Source organism: Neoarius graeffei, chromosome 13 (genome assembly GCF_027579695.1).
Source record: "Neoarius graeffei isolate fNeoGra1 chromosome 13, fNeoGra1.pri, whole genome shotgun sequence".
NCBI classification, from domain to species: Eukaryota; Metazoa; Chordata; class Actinopteri; order Siluriformes; family Ariidae; genus Neoarius; species Neoarius graeffei.
Window position 1 is genome coordinate 61,767,100 of NC_083581.1, and position 19,780 is coordinate 61,786,879.

Genomic DNA, 19,780 nt, shown 5'->3' on the forward strand with positions numbered 1-19,780 from the left:
CTAGAGGCAATTTGTGGCATATTAAGAGGTAGGAAGAAACCAGAGAACCCACAGAGATGGGAGAAAATCATGTGAAACACCACACAGACAGTAACCCAAGCTCAGGATCGAACCACAGACCCTGGAGCTGTGAGGCGGTATTGCTACCCAACAATGTCAAATGAATTTCTAATATATCTTTTATTTTTAGTCATATTTTGTTTCCCCATTTTCAATATGATACCGATATCAAAGGTGCAAACCACAACAACCACCAAGGAAACACTGGAAAAAAGGACAACACTGAAAACACAGCAGCAAATTCAGAATCACGACAATAAAACCAGAAACCCAGCAGCAAATTCACTACAGCAAGTTCTGCATCACAACAATGAAACCACAAACACAAGGGGTGGGATATATTAAGCAGCAAGAGAACAGTCGGTTCTTGAAGTCCATGTATTGGAAGCAAGAAAAATGGGCAAGCGTAAGGATCTGAGCGTCTCTGACAAGGGCCAAGTTGTGATGGCTAGATGACTGGGTTTGAGCAGCTTCAAAATGGCAGAAAATAGCACATCTTGTGGGGTGTTCCCGGTATGCAGTTATTAGTCCCGACCTGACACCTTTCTAGTCTGGCTAACGTGACTTCAAAGCTCTGCGAGCATTTGGTCTGGCAAAGATATTAAGCCCAACCATTTCCCAAAGGCGTGGTTGACCCGCCTCCCTGAAATGCCTCAGTTTGCTACTGGTCAAAGCCGAAAAGGCTGTGACGAAGCTTAAACCAATCACATCACTCTTTCCTCTGACGTATGTGACGCGATGGAAACTGCTTGAGTAACAGGAAGAAGATAAATACCTCCAGGGCTGCTCTTTGCTCCGTTTTCAATGAGAACTTCCCGTTGAATGCTTTCAATACAGCATCTACCGCTGTGTCAAAGGCTTGCCGCTGCTCCATGTTCATAATGTTTCTAGTGAATGAAGCGCTTCCGGCATAGATTCTGTAAGCAATCTATGGCTTCCGGTCGCAGTTCTACTACGTCACTGCCTTGAACACGCCTCTACCCAGGGCCGTTGGAGATGCTCAAAGTTGATTGGTTCCCGATTTTTCGGGAGCTTGGAAGAGCTGTAGATAGCTTGCCTGGCCAGACTAAGCTCGCAACAGGCCCTCGTGTTGCGTCACGCTTAGGATGGGCGGGCCCAGGCTAACACCTTTCTGTTTTAGCCAGCTTTAAGTTTGTGCTACAGCTCTTCTGTGAGATTGGATCACATGGGGTAGCCTTCATGCCCTATGCGAATCAATGAGCACAATAGCACAATAACATGGCCACAAAACCAAAAGTACGACAGCAAATTTGGAAACAAAACAGCATTAACTCCAAATGAAAAGAGTAAGTCCTTATTGAACATTCTTATTTTTACCAGTGACATTCTTGTGATGTTATTACCTCGCCCGCGACGGAGTCAGCGGGGCTACCCCCAAAATTTAATCAGGTAATCCAGTCAAGGTGAAGGTCAAGGTCACCAGAAAGGTCAACCTTTCGGTCAAAATAACATTTTCCATTATAACTCAAAAACGGTTGCTGATAGACAGATATTTACTATTATGAGCATATAGGAACTCCCATATGGCCTTTCATTTGGCACCATGATCTTTGACCTTGAGTGACCTTGAAAGGTCAAACACAAGGTCACGGATTTTCAGAGGGCTGCAACTTGAAAACAGTTGATGGTAGACAGATATTTACCCTTATCAACTTATAAGAAGTGCCATATTGGCTTTCATTTGGCACCATGATCTTTGACCTTGAGTGACCTTGAAAGGTCAAACTGAAGGTCATGGGTTTTCAAAGGGCTTTAACTTTAAAATGGTTCATGATAGCCAGATGTTTATCATTATCAGCATATAAGAAGTCCCATATGGGCTTTCAGTTGCCGCCATGACCTTTGACTTTGAATGACTTTTGGAAATGTCAAACTCAAGGTCATGGATATCCCAGCTGACTACGGGCAAAAGGCAGGGTACACCCTGGACAAGTCGCCAGATCATCACAGGGCTGACACAGACAACCATTCACACTCACACCTACGGTCAATTTAGAGTCACCAGTTAACCTAACCTGCATGTCTTTGGACTGTGGGGGAAACCGGAGCACCCGGAGGAAACCCACGCGGACACAGGGAGAACATGCAAACTCCGCACAGAAAGGCCCTCGACTCAAACCCGGACCTTCTTGCTGTGAGGCGACAGCGCTAACCACTACACCACCGTGCCGCCCCATTATCAACATATACCGGTAGTTGTATAATAAGTGCTGCGGGGCAAGGTTTGTTTTGCCTGGCAACACTTGTTTTAGATATGCTGTAAACTTTGCAAGAATGAATCTGACACAGAAAACCCACCTAAATAAAGCTGTTATTGCAAAAGTCGTAAGCCATTAAAGGAAGGGGTTTTATATTAAACTAAGCTGACAGACAGAAAAAGTGCGATTCTTACATCAACTCAGCTGATGTGTTTTCATATACAAATAAAAAAATGCCTTTTTTGGTATAATGCAGGCTAGTATGTATTTTTAACATATTTGCTGCACAATGCAATTGCAATATTTAAAAGTTATTCCACGAAATCGAGTCGTACATGAGCTGATAACCGACGAGGCTCGTAGCACCAAGTTGGCTATAAGCCATGTATGACGAGATTGAGTGGAATAATTGTTTTATTCCATCCACATTCACTGGATTTTGAGGAACAGAGCAATTTTATTTTTTGCAAATTCAGTAAATAAAAACTTTATACAAAATGTCCAACAAAATCATTTCCGCTTAGAATGTAAACAAACCAGCAAAATGACAGGAGCAATTTGTGAAAAATACGACAACAATAATTCTTGAAAATTTAAAAAAAATACATATGTTCTTACCATCAAATACTTTTACTCCATATTTTGTTGCTTTTTTGTTGTATTTTGGGGTTTTGTTTTCAGTGAGTTTTTATTTCATCCTCAGTTGGTTCATAACACGTTCCGCCATTTTGTTTTTCTCTACTCGCAATATATGAGCTGATATCCTAGCAGTAGAATAGCCAATCAGAGCACACGATTGCTCATATCCAGTGATTGTGGATAGAAAAAATAACAATATAATTGTAGTGTCGTACTTTGTCTTTCTCAAGCACCCTTTCTTTACAACCATGATACAAACTACATTCTTCATTCCTTAGCACAATATTATTCCATTTGGTGTTATTGTTATGGAGACAAGTCAATTTAATTACAGTTGCTACATTCTGTAATGTCCCTGTTTTCTTTAAAAGCCATTAGGGACCTGCTTCTTCTCTGCATAAACGGATTGCATGCACAGTCATGTTTTCATAACTGAGCTATCAGGCTCTTAGATGACTATAGCTGTGGACCTTAGCTGCCTGAGCAAATAATCAATAAGACAAAAACAAACATTGCAAGGAACACGAAACATTTTTTTTTTTTTTGTACTGAAGACATGGGCTTCCAGGAACTTCTCTGTTACTTGAGTGTTGCAGCTTGTAACAGGTTGTACTGTCTGTCAGAAATAGTAAGAACTAAAGGTTAACCTATACCAATGGATGACACATTGTCAGCTGTTTAATGCGTTCTTCAAATGCCTCTGTGTTTTCTTTCTGTATTCACAAAATGCTTGTACATGCAGGAGCAGCCTTTATGCTTTTGTGCCTTGGCCCCTGAAGGACAATCACTATTTCTGTAGCAGACAACGTGATCAGACTTGAACATGGAACACATTATAAATACCCTAATACAAAGCAGGATATTTTTGGAGTTGTATTCTTGAACTCTGTGAAACATGGCACTGTCATGGGAAAATCAACACTTGTCATATATTGTTATGCATTGCTGAGATATCTTAAAGTTTTCACAGGACATAGAAGAGCATAACATGTTACATTACAGGCATTTAGCAGACGCTCTTATCCAGAGCGACATACAACGTACACAGAGCAGCCTGGGGAGTTACGGTAGATGCCTTGCTCAAGGGTACTTCAGCCATTCCTGCTTGTCCAGGGAATCAAACCAGTAACCTTTTGGTCCCAAAGCTACTTCTCTAACCATTAGCCCATGGCTTTGTGTTAAACGTAAATGTAACACCAAAACCAAATACATAAACGCAGAGCTAAAAGTACACTGGCAAATCACAAAGTGCAACAGCAAATTCGGATACATATATATCGACATCAAGATTATATGCTCGTTGCTCACCTATTGATGTTTAATTTTATCAAGGACATTCATATGAATTTATTTTAGATATGCTATAAAGTTTGTATGCTCGTAAGATGTGTATGCGAGCTTTAAAACCCATTTAGAGGAAGATGTTTTTTTCAGAAGAAAGAATGATTCAGGCGGCACGGTGGTGTAGTGGTTAGCGCTGTCGCCTCACAGCAAGAAGGTCCTGGGTTCGAGCCCCGGGGCCGGCGAGGGCCTTTCTGTGCGGAGTTTGCATGTTCTCCCCGTGTCCGCGTGGGTTTCCTCCGGGTGCTCTGGTTTCCCCCACAGTCCAAAGACATGCAGGTTAGGTTAACTGGTGACTCTAAATTGACCGTAGGTGTGAATGTGAGTGTGAATGGTTGTTTGTCTCTATGTGTCAGCCCTGTGATGACCTGGCGACTTGTCCAGGGTGTACCCCGCCTTTCGCCCATAGTCAGCTGGGATAGGCTCCAGCTTGCCTGCGACCCTGTAGAAGGATAAAGCGGCTAGAGATAATGAGATGAGAAGAATGATTCATTACTATAATAACATTAGTACATTTGTTTTAGGTGGCATGGTGGTGCAGTGATTAGCACTGTTGCTTCACAGCAAGAAGGTTCTAGGTTCAAACCTCATGGCTGATGGGGGCCTTTCTGTGTGGAGCTTGCATGTTCTGCATGAGTTTCCTCTGGGTGCTCTAGTTTCCTCCTACAGTTTAAAGACATGCAGATTAGGTAAAATGCCCAGCCACTGAGGTTACACAAACCAGTGCATACTTAGTGCCAGTCCCAAGCCTGGATAGATTGGGGAGGGTTGTGTCAGTGTAAAAACCTATGCCCAGTCAAATATGCAGATCATAAATTGGGGGTGGCATGGTGGTGTAGTGGTTAGTACTGTTGCCTCACAGCAAGAAGATCCTGGGTTCGAACCCAGTGGCTGATGAGGGTGTGCGGAGCTTGCATGTTGTCCACGTGGGTTTCCTCCAGGTGTTCTGGTTTTCCCCACAGTCCAAAGACATGCAGGTTAGGCTATTTGGTGGCTCTAAATTGAGTGTGAATGGTTGTTTGTGTCTATGTCTCAGCCCTGCGATGACCTGGCGACTTGTCCAGGGTGTACCCCACTTCTCGCCCATAGTCAGCTGGGATAGGCTCCAGCTTGCCTGCGACCCTGTAGGACAGGATAAGCGGCTACAGATAATGGATGCATGGATCTGCTGTGGTGACCCCTAATGGGACCAGCCAGAAGGAGATTAGTAAATTTGCATTTACTAGTTAACAGGCTGAAAATACACATTTTTTTCTCCTTGCCAGTCATATGCTATATCCAATCAGCAACAAGCATGTGATATTCAATAACCTCTCTGTTTTGAGTTAATGTTGATGTGCTTTTAATTTTGGCGTTGTGTTTCTGAATTTGCTGTTGCGTTAGTTTTGCCAACATGTTATGCATTTACAGGCCACAGTAAATAAAAGATCACTGGGAACAACACAACACTCAACTATCATGAGCTTGTACAGACGCCTCAGGAAGTTAGACAATATGCAAACCCTGTAATTTCAATCAGTGATGTAGTTCTTCTGTATAAATCCTATCTTTAAATCTATCATGGGAGCAGGAATAAAATATCTGTTCTCAGATGGTGATGGATGAATCCAGTGAATATCCAGGACAGAAACATGAGTAAAAGAACTGGATTTCCAGAGCAACCTACTCTCCAAAGCAAAATGCTTTAAAAAAGAAAGAGAGAGAGACCACTTAGCAGCAGCAGTGCTGAAATATTGAGCAGCTGGGTAAATTTTGTTGACATGACAGACAAGTGCACTTGTATCTCTATATGGAAGCCTTCCAGGGCTTTTCAGAAGATTGCTGCAGAATACAAAAATGGATTTCCTGCAGAGTTCAATCCAAATCCAACATCGTACTCTGTGTCCAGTGTTCTTCCTCTGCAACCCTGAGCAGGATAAAAATCGCTAAAGCGGTTACAAAAGAGAAATGAATAAATGAATTAAATTTGGCTATAAAACAAGCCAGTGCTACTTGTTGAAGTATTCCTGAATTATGTATTTTATTCAGGTTGAATGTGGACCACCATTTTACACTGTATGATAATCTTGAGAGGGTAATCCAGTTTTCACGTCAGACTTGTACGGATTAAAATCACACCTTCAGGTGTCTTTAAATCTTTGATTTCTTAAAATACAACTCTTCAAACATCTTCATATCTCTGAATACGTAACCAATTTTAATAGGGTTGCCATAAATTGGCCACTGTCCTTTGGCCAACAATAACATGCAATTTAAATTGAACTAAATAAAAATCCAACAATCGTTCTTTTAATTTACGAACATCCTTTATCTTTGGCGTGTGATAATGATGTTGTTTGTAGTGAAATATTTGCCCCGGTACTTATATTTGAGTGTTGCACTATAACTCCATCTACTGGCTTCAAGAGTAACTTCTTTTATAAGTTACAGATGAGCATGAACAGAATATGATTTATTCACAATAGCAGCAGCTGTCTGGGCTGTACATGCTCTGGTTTTAGTGATGCATTTATGCTGTTGAGATGTTTATGTATCACACGGATTCAGGTTGCATTTCTAATTATATAACGCTGCAACAAGGTTAAAGCAGAAAATGGAAAAAAAATCTATTAAGGCAGAGAGCATGGAAGAGCAGTTACACACATCAGTGATCTATGACTACCCACAGCACATTAGCAACTATATTAAAAGTTTAAATACGTCAAAAAGTGGGCCAGAGGTTTGAATGAGGACATATATATCAGACAGCAGAGGCTAGTGGGAATCCTGCTACTCTTTTGGCATTCTAATTGGGAAAGCCGTCCCTGTGCTCAGGGCTGAAGAAGCGGGTGGGTACTGAGTCATGCACCAGCAAGCCAAACCCCACTGTGGGTACAGTCAAATGCCTTATCCCCAATAATTACTCCATATGCTTTACAGACAGCAACACACAGAGATCAGGAGTGCTGTGCTCAAGGGTACTTAAGCCATTCTTGCTGGTCCAGGGAACTGAACCAACAACCTTTTGGTCCCAAAGCTGCTTCTCTAACCATTAGGCCATGGCTCCTCCCCCCACATACACACACGCACAGACAGTACCGTGCAAAAGTCTTGGCACATGTACAGAAATGCTGTAGACCAAAAATGGCTTAAAGAAAACTATAAACAGTAGTAAGCTATAATAAATGAAACAAAGTCAATATTTGGCGTGAGATGACCCTTTGCTTAAAAAAAAAAAAAAATAGTAGTCTCAGGTACAGTGAGTGCAGTTTTATAAGGAAATGAGCTGTAGGTTTTACTAAGCATCTTGCAGAACCAGCCACAGTTCTTCTGGACACTTTGACTGTCACACTCGCTTCTTAATTTTGCACCAAAACCCAGGAGCCTTCATTATGTTTTCTTTTTTAATCTGAAAAGTAGTCTCTTATGTAATATGCTGCTCAGATACAAACTTTTTTTTCTGTAACATTTAATTTTGTGCTGGGAAATGAACGTTTGGAACTCGTGTTTTTGTACTGACTCGATAATGTAGAAGTCATAAAATAGAAATCTGTAACAAAGTCTGTATGAAAAAATAGGGCGTCTAAGACTTTTGCACAGTACTGTGTGTGTGTGTAATATATATATATATATATATATATATATATATATATATATATATATAGTATATATATATATATATATATTCAGATCTGTAGTGGGCGGCACGGTGGTGTAGTGGTTAGCGCTGTCGCCTCACAGCAAGAAGGTCCGGGTTCGAGCCCTGTGGCCGGCGAGGGCCTTTCTGTGTGGAGTTTGCATGTTCTCCCTGTGTCAGCGTGGGTTTCCTCTAGGTGCTCCGGTTTCCCCCAAAGTCCAAAGACATGCAGGTTAGGTTAACTGGTGACTCTAAATTGACCGTAGGTGTGAATGGTTGTCTGTGTCTATGTGTCAGCCCTGCGATGACCTGGCGACTTGTCCAGGGTGTACCCCGCCTTTCGCCCGTAGTCAGCTGGGATAGGCTCCAGCTTGCCTGCGACCCTGTAGAACAGGATAAAGCGGCTAGAGATAATGAGATGAGATGAGATCTGTAGTGGAAGTTCATCAATGGCATACTGCTGCACCATCTGTAAGTAGACATCTGACGTCACTTTTGGGGTGTCAAAAAAAGTAGGGCCCAATTACGTCAGCAGCGGTCATGGCGCACCACACGTTCAGGAGAAAAATAACCCATTAGTGTTAACATAATTTTGACTAACCCTGTGTGTAGATAGATAGATAGATAGATAGATAGATAGATAGATAGATAGATAGATAGATAGATAGATAGATAGATAGAGTAGGTATCTAGGAAACAAGGAGTTCTTTGATGTTTGGGAGTGTACTCTCTGCAGTCCACCATGTTTCTCACAGATTTGTGGGACTGCATACACTGGGAAGGACAAATGGCCAAAATAAGCACCTCGCTGGTCAGCTGTCTAATGATATGGACAGTTCTTATTTCCGCTCAGAAATGCTGCCTGCTTAGTGATCTGCATTCTTCACATACTGCATTCTATGTCCATGAACATAGGCCACAAAAGGCTCTTTTTCCATTATCACAGTATACATGAAAAAAGGAGGCACAATATATACGTGCCTTGTCAAGTCAAGTTTATTTGTATAGCGCTTTTAACAATAAACGTCGCAAAGCAGCTTTACAGAATTTGAACGACTTAAAATATGAGCTAATTTTATCCCTAATCTATCCCCAATGAGCAAGCCTGTGGCGACGGTGGCAAGGAAAAACTCCCTCAGACGACATGAGGAAGAAACCTCGAGAGGAACCAGACACAAAAGGGAACCCATCCTCATTTGGGCAACAACAGACAACATGACTATAACATTAACAGTCCTAACATAAAGTCAGCTTCGTTGATGCTATAAACCCCCCACCGACGGAAACCCGAGCACAAAACTGTTCATGACAACCGCAGTCCCAAAGTCAGCAAGTCAACTGCAGTCCCCAGCCACAAAAGCACCACTGCAAGAGTCCAGGCGCGACCCCCAACTGTCCACATGGGGCCCCCCACCACAGGAGCGATGCGATGAGACTCCAACCAGACACGCCTTGTGTATTTTTGGTATCATTTGTGCATGTGGCACTAATGATTTTAAAAAAGGTTGGCTTTGAATAAATACATTATCAAGAGCTGAGATTAAGTATGTTGCTGTGACATCTAATCCGATCAGCTCCTCTCATTTCTTATAAGAACCGATGCCACAGATTCACCCTTTGTGTTGTGGTTCCCATGGCAAAGAGTGCCATGTGCTTAAATTTTGGTTTCTGTTTTCTCGTTGTCTCACCCTCAACCCCCCACCACTCCTTTTTATTGGTTTGTTACCTGATTGTGATCACCTGTTCTGTGTTACTCCCCTGATTACTGTGTCTGTGTGTACCCTGTATCCCTCTTTGTAGCAGTACTAAGTAATATTGTGAAGTTGTCGTCATTAGTTCCAAGCCTTTTTGGAGCTAATATATTAAAGTGTTTCCTAGTCATAGGATTTCCTGGTTTTTCCCTTTCTTCCCCATTCGATATTTCTGATTATCCACCGCTACATATGAGGCCTGTCTGCCTGCTTTTGTTGAATCCTGTGCTGCATTCTGGATTCCTAGATTTTCTACATTAATCATTGCCCTGAACACGAGCACTTTCATAACGTCTCTCCTCACCATGTGCTATAACCAAGGTTTTTGGTAGGCACTTTATTTTCCCGTACGAGTAATAATCAGCAGGCTGATAGAACTTGGAGCAAATATATTTTCGATATTTTACATCAGTATTTTAGTGGTAGGGTCATAAATGTAGAGCTGCAATCATTTAAAACTATGCAAAATTGTAAGTATACAGTTATCAGGATAATTGAAAAGGTATTATTCATATTAAGACGATCAAATATACTGTACAGTAAGTTTCACGTCTCGAAATGTGTTAAAAAAAGATTCGCTGTGTGATTTTTGAGTCTCACAACCATGATGTACCACCCCAACCTGTCAGAGAAACACACTGATTTGTGACCACCATCACCACCACCACCACCACCAACAACAACAACAACAGCAACAACAACAGCGCAAATGAGATTAAAGGCTTTCCCTTGCATTGGAATGAAACTAGATCTGTACTTAAAGACTACAGTTTGTGCTGGCTCAGTTACCGCTGGATAATAGTGGGACTGATACGTCGGTAGAACCTGATGAAATTGAGCAACGCATGTACATTTTGAGCTTACATTAAGAAAAGAAACCACAGTGAATGTGAAACATGCTCTCAACAACTGAAATGTTTTATATCCTTTCAGAGTGGACAAGACATTCTCCAAGGCTCGAAGCTTATGGTGAGTATTTAAACTCTTTAACCATTTTATTGGCAATAATCTAGGGCGTGAATAATGCTGTGTATCTGTCCGTGGATTAGTCAGAGTTCAGTGGTAAAGCTTGTATTTGAACAAACCAGTGTGATTTAATACTTTCTTACAAAAGTTACCTGGTGATGGATGATATGGATTACAGCTCTTCTGGCATCTTGTGATGCATAATATAATCCATTTAAAAAGAAATAAAGTGATTAAAATATGAGTTCGATATTAAATCTTAGCTTTGTACTGGGGTTTTTTTTGTGCCTCATTTGTATGACAAGGGTGAATTTGCGTCTACAAACCTTTTCATTGCTGTCCATCTCTAGATCTGTCCAAATGAATTTTACTCTCGGAATGCTAATTTTTAAATAAAGGTCCACTATGTAGGATTTAGGGGGCTCTATTAGCAGAAATGGAATATACACTCACCGGCCAGTTTAATAGGAATTTGTTCTGGATTATAAGATTGAACAGCATATATAAATAACGTTTTGAAAACAGACAAAATAATAGAATAATTAATATTTTAATAATATTTGCTAATTTATTATAACCTAATTATTGCTTATAACATGAATATGAGGGGTGGCACGGTGGTGTAGTGGTTAGCACTGTTGCCTCACAGCAAGAAGGTTCTGGATTCAAGCCCAGTGACTGATGGGGGCCTTTCTGTGCGGAGTTTGCATGTTCTCCCCGTGTCCGCGTGGGTTTCCTCCGGGTGCTCCAGTTTCCCCCACAGTCCAAAGACATGCAGGTTAGGTTAACTGGTGACTCTAACTTGACCGTAGGTGTAAATGTGAGCGTGAATGGTTGTTTGTCTCTATGTGTCAGCCCCACGATGACCTGGTGACTTGTCCAGGGTGTACCCCGCCTCTCGCCCATAGTCAGCTGGGATAGGCTCCAGCTTGCCTGCGACCCTGTAGGACAGGATAAGCGGCTGCAGATAATGGATGGATGGATGGATGGATGGATGGATGGATGGATATAACATGAATATGGCCCAATCCCAATTCTAATTTCTACCCCTCCCCCTCCCCCTTTCCCTTGAAACTGAGCTACAAGGGATAGGGCTTGAAATTCAACCCCTACGTATTGGGATAGCCCTTCAACGATCGCATACGTCATCGCGTACCTCCGTCAGCGTTTACGTTAGCAAAACGCGACCAAATGCGTCATTGGCTGCGACCAGCCGCTACAGTCAGAGCCAGAACCAGAAATCTCTGCTGGCAGGGTGTGATTTGTTAACTAACACCACTGAATGGGATATCTTTGGCGCTTCGTGTACCACATCCGACAGAATGAGGTGTCAGAACACTCATGTAAACAATAAAAGCGAGAATAACAGAACAAAACGTACGCAGTCAAGCAACCGAAAACAATACTCACTCCCAAAGCTTTTTAGCAGCAGTTTGGATTTCAGAAATCGCTGCTCATTCTCAGCTCGAAAGCGAATCAAGCGGCGTGTTTCCTCTGGATAACAACTTAAAACACGTAAATAATGGAGAAAATACATTTATGACAATCTTTCGCCGCGGGAACCGCCATCTTTCTGAAATCCGCATGAAATCTCGCTGAAATCCGCATGGCATTGTGGGAAATCACTCAAACCCCTTCGTTCGGAGTCAGCTCCAGGAAAATCTCCGTTTGGAGGGGTACAGAAGCCCTACCCCTTCCCCTACCCCTCCGCGTTAACTGGGATTGGGATACCCCTACCCCTTCACGTGAACGCGCAAAATGGAGGGGAAGGGCCAAGGGGTTGGTCCAAGGGGTGAAATGGGATTCGGCCTATAAGTGGTGGCACGGTGGTGTAGTGGTTAGCACTGTCGCCTCACAGCAAGAAGGTTCTAGGTTCGAGCCCAGTGGCTGATGGGTGCCTTTCTGTGTGGAGTTTGCATGTTCTCCCTGTGTCTGCGTGGGTTTCCTCTGGGTGATCCGGTTTCCCCCACAGTCCAAAGACATGCAAGTTAGGTTAATTAGTGGCTCTAAATTAACCATAGTTGTGAATGGTTGTTTGTCTCTGTATCAGTCCTGCGATAATCTGGCGACTTGTCCAGGGTGTACCCCGCCTCTCGCCCACAGTCAGCTGGGATTGGCTCCGGCCTGCCCGCGACCCTGCACAGGATAAGCAGTTATGGATAATGGATGGATGAATGAGTGTATCTGGTTTTATTCTAGCCACCTTCACTGGATATGAGCAATTGCATGCTCTGATTGGCTACTCTACTACTAGGCTATCAGCTCATATACCGTGAATAGAGAAAAACAAAATGGTGGCGCATGTTGCTGAACCAACCAAGGATGGAATAAAAACTCTACTCGAAAACAAAACCCAAAAAAATACAAAAAAAAGCAACAAAATATGGAATGAAAGTATTTGATGGTAAGAACGTATCTTTTTTTATTTTTCAAGAATTTTTATTAGAGCATTTTTCACAAATTGCTGCTGTCATTTCACCGGTTTGTTTACATTCTAAGCAGAAATGATTTTGTCTGACGTTTTGTATAAAGTTTTTAATTTATCGAATTTGCAAAAAATCAAAATGCTCAGTTTCTCAAAATCCATCGAATGTGGATAGAATAAAACAGTTATTCCACTCAATCTCGTCATACATGGCTTATAGCTATTAGCTCATGTACGACTCGATTTTGTGGAATAACTGTTAATTATTTTTTTCGCGTTGCGGTTTCCATCAAATCCTGCACTCTGATTGGCTGGCGAGCGGGTCCGTATCCTACGATACGGATCCCAGTTACGGACCTCTGGCGACTTGCTCGTTCATAACAACAACAAACTTAGTAGAATTTTTTGTCAACATTTATCTTTTTTTTTATAAGATTATCAAAAATCTTGTAAATATTTGCATTTCTCAGTATAATGGCATTAATTTTACATCATGGATAGCGATAACGACAGTGTTCACAGCGAAAGCGAGTTTTACTACCCTGAGGAAGAAGAAATAAAAGAAAACATTTCAGGAGAACGCTAAAAACCTCTAACTGTTGCTAACGCCGAGCAAAAACATGGCTGAATCCTGAATGACTCCTATTTGTATAAATAGGGGACTACATAGGCGGCAAAATGTAAGTTTTTTCCTGCCATGGAAGTGCACTTGTATACCGAGGAGGAAGCCATTTGCATTACAGCCGTGAATGAGGATTCAAAATGGCGGCTCTGCTTGGTTTTCCCTTTCGGGCGCTCTCGTTTTCTGTTAGAATTTGGTAAAGAAAAAAATAAATATATTATTTACCAGCTTAAAGTCGGTCCATATGGTGAAATACTGTGACCTTGGCCTTGAATACTGACCTCGGCCCAGAGGGCCTCGCTCAGTACTTTCAAGACCTCGGTCACGGTATTTCACAATACGGACCTCCCAGCTGGTAAATAACACACATATATATTCTGTCCCATGTTGCACATAATCTTTTTTTCCGGTGTATACATTTACTACAGTTTTTATATATTTACATCATTGTTTATTTTTTAATTTAAATATACTTCTGATGCTATATTTTCTTCTGTTTTCCACTGTGTCTTGTCTGTGTCTTATCTTAATATCTTAAAATTATTACATATTCGAACTGGAATACTGTTTTTTTTTTAAAGAGACACTCCTCCTAGAAAATCAAACTACCTTCCCAATTTTTTTTTTTATTCATCCTGATTTCCCCAGTAGTCTGAAAGCAGAGACACTGTTGTACCCTGAGTTAGTTTGCATGGCCCTGTGCATGACACTAGTGAGGCAGAGGCAGACAGAGAGCGGTTCTGGTATTATCCGAAACACTGCAGCCCCGCCGTCTGGTTGCCACAGTAACAGTAGACAGTTCTGCAGTATTGGCAGGACAGACTGGGTGAGGTGCAAAGTAGGATGCATGTGTGAAAGTGTATGTGTGAGTTTGCCTGTGTGCATGCATGCTCGCGCTGACAGGAAGTGTGTGAAGGCAGATGGACAGTGAGCTCATCCATCCCTGAAGGTCAGCCTGCTAGAGGCTCTATCAGGTTTCTGCAGCACTGGGCACTGGCGTCTTTCCCTCTCTGAGCCTCTCTAGCTTCTAGCTGTCCTGGGAAACAGGAGCCTACCGCAAACCACACTCGACTCCTCCTCATCGCACTGACTGTCCGCTTCGGAGAGGATGCAGGGAGGGCTACCTACATAGCATACGTTCACCAGTGGATTCATGGCTGTAGCTGTGGTTTGTCAGTATTTTGCTGTTGGCATATGATGGCCTTTTTTTGCATGCAGAATATAATGGCTATAGTGGCTATAATGTGTCTTTATAAAGGAAAGATTCTGATCTGGAAGATATCATTTAGAAATTTGAAATAGTTATATTGCACCTGAACAATTCACGGGCCTTGTGCAATTTGACACTAAGCGTTAATTCTGAAGGATGTTAATGTAGAACTTTGTTTAAGTTTAGAAAACTGATTAGCAAACACCTTGGATTTTCATATGTTCATTTGGAAGGCACGTTTATCCAAAGCAAGTAAGAATGCAATCCAGATTTTTTAGAAAAGCATTCCAAAGTGAAGTAATTTTTCACAATCACGAGGTCGAGCGCTCAGTTGGAGCCAAGGCCTCGTATCTCTTTGAGCGTATGATGTAGGCCAGAGTAGTAGTCGACTGTGCTAATCTCTGGGACTTGGGAAACACAAAAACTCTATCGGTCTGACGAGAGAGGACCAACATGCCTTGCTCTCCATTCCGGATCGGGAAGCCAAAAAAGTTCTGGTGAGTTTTGCATGCTGCAATGTCATGTAAATGTTGTCTCATCTCATCATCTCTAGCCGCTTTATCCTGTTCTACAGGGTCGCAGGCAAGCTGGAGCCTATCCCAGCTGACTATGGGCGAAAGGCGGGGTACACCCTGGACAAGTCGCCAGGTCATCACAGGGCCGACACATAGACAACCATTCACACCTACGGTCAATTTAGAGTCACCAATTAGCCTAACCTGTATGTCTTTGGACTGTGGGGGAAACCGGAGCACCCAGAGGAAACCCACGCGGACAACACGCAAACTCCACACAGAAAGGCCCTCGCCGGCCACAGGGCTTGAACCCGGACCTTCTTGCTATGAGGCAACAGCACTAACCACTACACCACCATGCCACCCACGGTTGAATTTGAATGGAAAGATATTTGCTGCCCGACAGAGGACTTTTTTTTTTTTTTTGCTGGAACAGCCATGTGCTCTTCAGAGTTATCAAAACAGGAGAACAGTTCAGCTGTGTTTCTCACAAAGCAGAGCACAAAAAAGAAACGTACGCCTAACTCCTACTATGAACTTATCAGCTAAAGCAGTATGATGAGTTATTCAGTTACTACTGTGAAAGTAATAGGAAAGGTATACAGTTACAAGAGTGAAGGACTGACAGATCCTTAGTGTTTAAGGGGTGAAATATTTATGACGGTATATTGGAAAAATAATATAATCCTTTCCTTTTTCATTACCAAAAGCTTTTTTTAGCATCTAACAAATGAATAAATGGCACCAAGATACCGACACTAAGAGAGTCGCTTGTCTTTGGGTCACTTGTATGTCACCACAACTTTTATTATCAAAATAACAATGATTTAATATTAATATCTAGATTTATAAGGAATAACTTGAACTCTAATTCATTTGCAATTGACATCCATTTGACCCCCATTCCATTTAATAGCAACACAAGTGTCTAAGGTCTATTAACATACCTAATATAATTCCTCTATCTTCATTGTTATTGTCAGGAATGCAGGCAACAGACGGATGTAAAAGCAGCAGAGTTTATGAAGGCGAACAGGCAAACGAATCCAAATCATGAAGCAAAGTCAGAGTCAAAAAAAGCTGGCAATAGTCAGGTGAGGCACAAACTGGATCGCACAGGGAGAGACAAAGAGTGTAAACTACACTCTCAGAAAATAAAGTACATTATTATACATATAGGACACTTTTTCGATGGAATACAAACGTTTATTTTTTTCGCAGTCCAAATCCTGCGCTGGGCGGCACGGTGGTGTAGTGGTTAGCACTGTCGCCTCACAGCAAGAAGGTCCTGGGTTCGAGCCCCGGGGCCGGCGAGGGCCTTTCTGTGCGGAGTTTGCATGTTCTCCCCGTGACCGTGTGGGTTTCCTCCGGGTGCTCCGGTTTCCCCCACAGTCCAAAGACATGCAGGTTAGGTTAACTGGTGACTCTAAATTGACCGTAGGTGTGAATGTGAGTGTGAATGTTTGTCTGTGTCTGTGTGTCAGCCCTGTGATGACCTGGCGACTTGTCCAGGGTGTACCCCGCCTTTCGCCCGTAGTCAGCTGGGATAGGCTCCAGCTTGCCTGCGACCCTGTAGAAGGATAAAGCGGCTAGAGATAATGAATGAATGAATGAATGAATCCTGCGCTCTGATTGGCTGGCGAGTGGGTCTGTATCCTACGGTACGGACCCCAGTTACGGACCTCTGGCGACTCACTCGTTCACAACAACAACAAACATAGTAGCAATTTTTTGTCAACATTTATTTTCGCATTTCTCAGGAGAATAGCATTAATTTTACAGCATGGATAGCGATAACGACAGTGTTCACAGCGAAAGCGAGTTTTACTACCCTGAGGAAGAAGAAATAAAAGAAAACATTTCAGGAGAAAGCTAAAAAACCTGTAACTTGCTAACGCCGAGCAAAAACATGCTAAATCCTGAATGACTCAATTTTGTATAAATAGGGGACTACATAGGCGGCAAAATGTAGGTTTTTCCTGCCATGGAAGTGCACTTGTATACCGAGGAGGAAGCAATTTGCATTACAGCCGTGAATGAGGATTCAAAATGGTGGCTCGCCTCGGTTTTCCCTTTCGGGCACTCTCGTTTTTTGTTAGAATTTGGTAAAGAAAAAAAATATATATATTATTTACCAGCTTAAGGTCGGTCCATATGGTGAAATACCGTGACCTCGGCCTTAAATACTGACCTCGACCCAGAGGGCCTCGCTCAGTACTTTCAAGACCTCGGTCACAGTATTTCACGATACGGACCTCCCAGCTGGTAAATAACATATATGTATTCTATTCCCTAGCGGTTTTCATTCATTTGGTTTGATAGCATGCAATATTGTCAGCATATCACTTATTCTACATGTATTACATCACTCTACCCAATGGAGAATGAGCGTTGAATACGGTTTACGATATTGCATGGTTGTCAAGACAACATGGCGTCACACTTCGGAGCTGATGCGAATATTCAGTGAGAAAGTTTTCTGCTGCGCATGCACACAAGCATTTCTTTGTTCGCTGGTGGTGTAAAACTTCCCTGCTAGCGAGCGACTGTGACAATTTGTAAACAAACATGGCCGCCAGGTTTGCTTCATTAAATACGGAAGATTTTGAAAGAGAAAAACATGTTGAATACCCAAAAGGAATGTGCATGTAGTATTATAATAATAATAATAATAATAATAATAATAATGTTGGCTGGCTTTTTTTGGTGGTATATCAGATCATCTCATCTTCAACTCGTTCAATATCATGCTAGCTGAATGGAATATATCTGATATACCACTCAGCGCCAGCCAATATTATTTAATTATTGGACCTTTTGGGGTACAGTGGCTTGTCACTGGGGCAGTACCTTTTAAGGTACTTATTTGTACCCTTTATATCCTGCTTGGGAATATATATGTACCTTTTTGGCCCTAAAAGGTACACATAATTACCTTAAGGTCCAATAATGAGCCCTAGGGGGTACATTAGTGTAGATTGTACCTTCGAGGACAGAAATGGACTCCTACTGTACCCCTATTTCTGACAGTGTAAAATACAGAAACAACAAGGCAGTCAACACAAGCATAAAGGCTTGGTAAAGTCAGACAAGGGAACGCTGAGTGTTTACTTCTGTGAACAGAGAGTCCTTATATGCACAGCGGTGATTAGGTGAGACAAGGAACAGGCGTAGAGATAATCAGTATTGCGGAGATGGAGGGCAGTGCGGTGCAGGTTGGTTATCATGGTTCATGGCAGCCATGTTTGAAGGCTGCGGTGAACTCTGGGAAGTGGAGTCTTACGAAGCACATGGCAGGTTGGTGTGCACAGATGGGAATTTGAATTAAAGACAACAATGAATGCAACCGTGATTACTTTCTTATTTACAAAGACATATCGTATGTGATCTACGGCAATCGTATAGTATGTGACCTAAAAGGCCATGAATGTGTTATGTAGAATATTAAGTGTTAATTTTATTCTAGATTCACTTTGAATGCTACACAGAATCGCATCAAATGGATTATGTTGGTACTTCAGAAAATTTATCCAGTTATTGTTACACTTTGACTATGTGTAGAAACGAATTAAATCACACACACACACACAGAGAGTAAGTTTCACCATGCTTTACTCCATCTTGTCACTGCATAAAGTGAACGTTACAAATCAGTGCATGGGATTCTACCCGTCAGCGTGCTGACGTCATCAGTACGTGACATCCCCTCCTTTCTTGGATTAGAACTCTACCCCTTGCATAAACAATTGGTTAAGATACTGAACACCATTAAGACATAACTTAATGCCATAAACACAAATCTGAGGATGGTGGCCTATTCTGTTTCAGGGTAACCTATTTGTATCAATCTCATGAATGAATATCTCATCACAAACATTTTCAGAGTAAACCTTTTTTTTTTTCTTTCTTCAACTCATATTAGGAATTAGGAATGTTCCTGTATTGTAAGCATTTTGTATTCGTTTTCACTGACTATATACATTAAAACACTTCATATTTCAACAGTATGTTGGTTTAACTTTCACTGAACACAAAGGAACATTGTTATCTTTTTTTTTTTTATAACCAAAATTTCACTTCATGACAAAGCCTGAGAATTTCTGCGGCAATTTTATTTCTCTTTGAGGGCTCTCTGTCGGTGCAGTCAGAGGTCGGCATGGAGAAGACCCCTGAGCGAGTGTCTCTGGTGTGGACCTCACTGCATGTTCAACACGAGTCTCAGTGTCACTCAATCTCGGTGCCCCACTCTCGTTAAGTGAGGGTGTCTGCTCAGCTGATGTGTATACCTTAACATGTGTGGTGTTTCTGGAGTACTGAGCTCCAGTGGGTGACTCAACTACAACACTGTTACCATTCTTACTCACTACAGTGTGTGGTGTCTGGCTAAATGTTGTCGTGAATTTGTCGACCTTGTCC

General features: G+C 42.0%; 1 protein-coding gene across 14 annotated transcripts in view; it reads left to right on the top strand.

Annotated features, from left to right (window-relative positions):
- rap1gapa (RAP1 GTPase activating protein a) overlaps window positions 1-19,780 on the top strand; it is a 205,717-nt gene that overhangs the window by 29,644 nt on the left and 156,293 nt on the right. For 13 of the 14 annotated variants that reach the window (XM_060938285.1, XM_060938289.1, XM_060938270.1 and 10 more), the window contains exon 2: window positions 10,560-10,595. In XM_060938285.1, the coding sequence (XP_060794268.1) occupies window positions 10,560-10,595 (36 nt within the window). Of the gene's footprint in view, window positions 1-10,559; window positions 10,596-16,409; window positions 16,459-19,780 lie in introns of those variants that run through there. The other variant, XM_060938276.1, reaches the window with a different exon arrangement.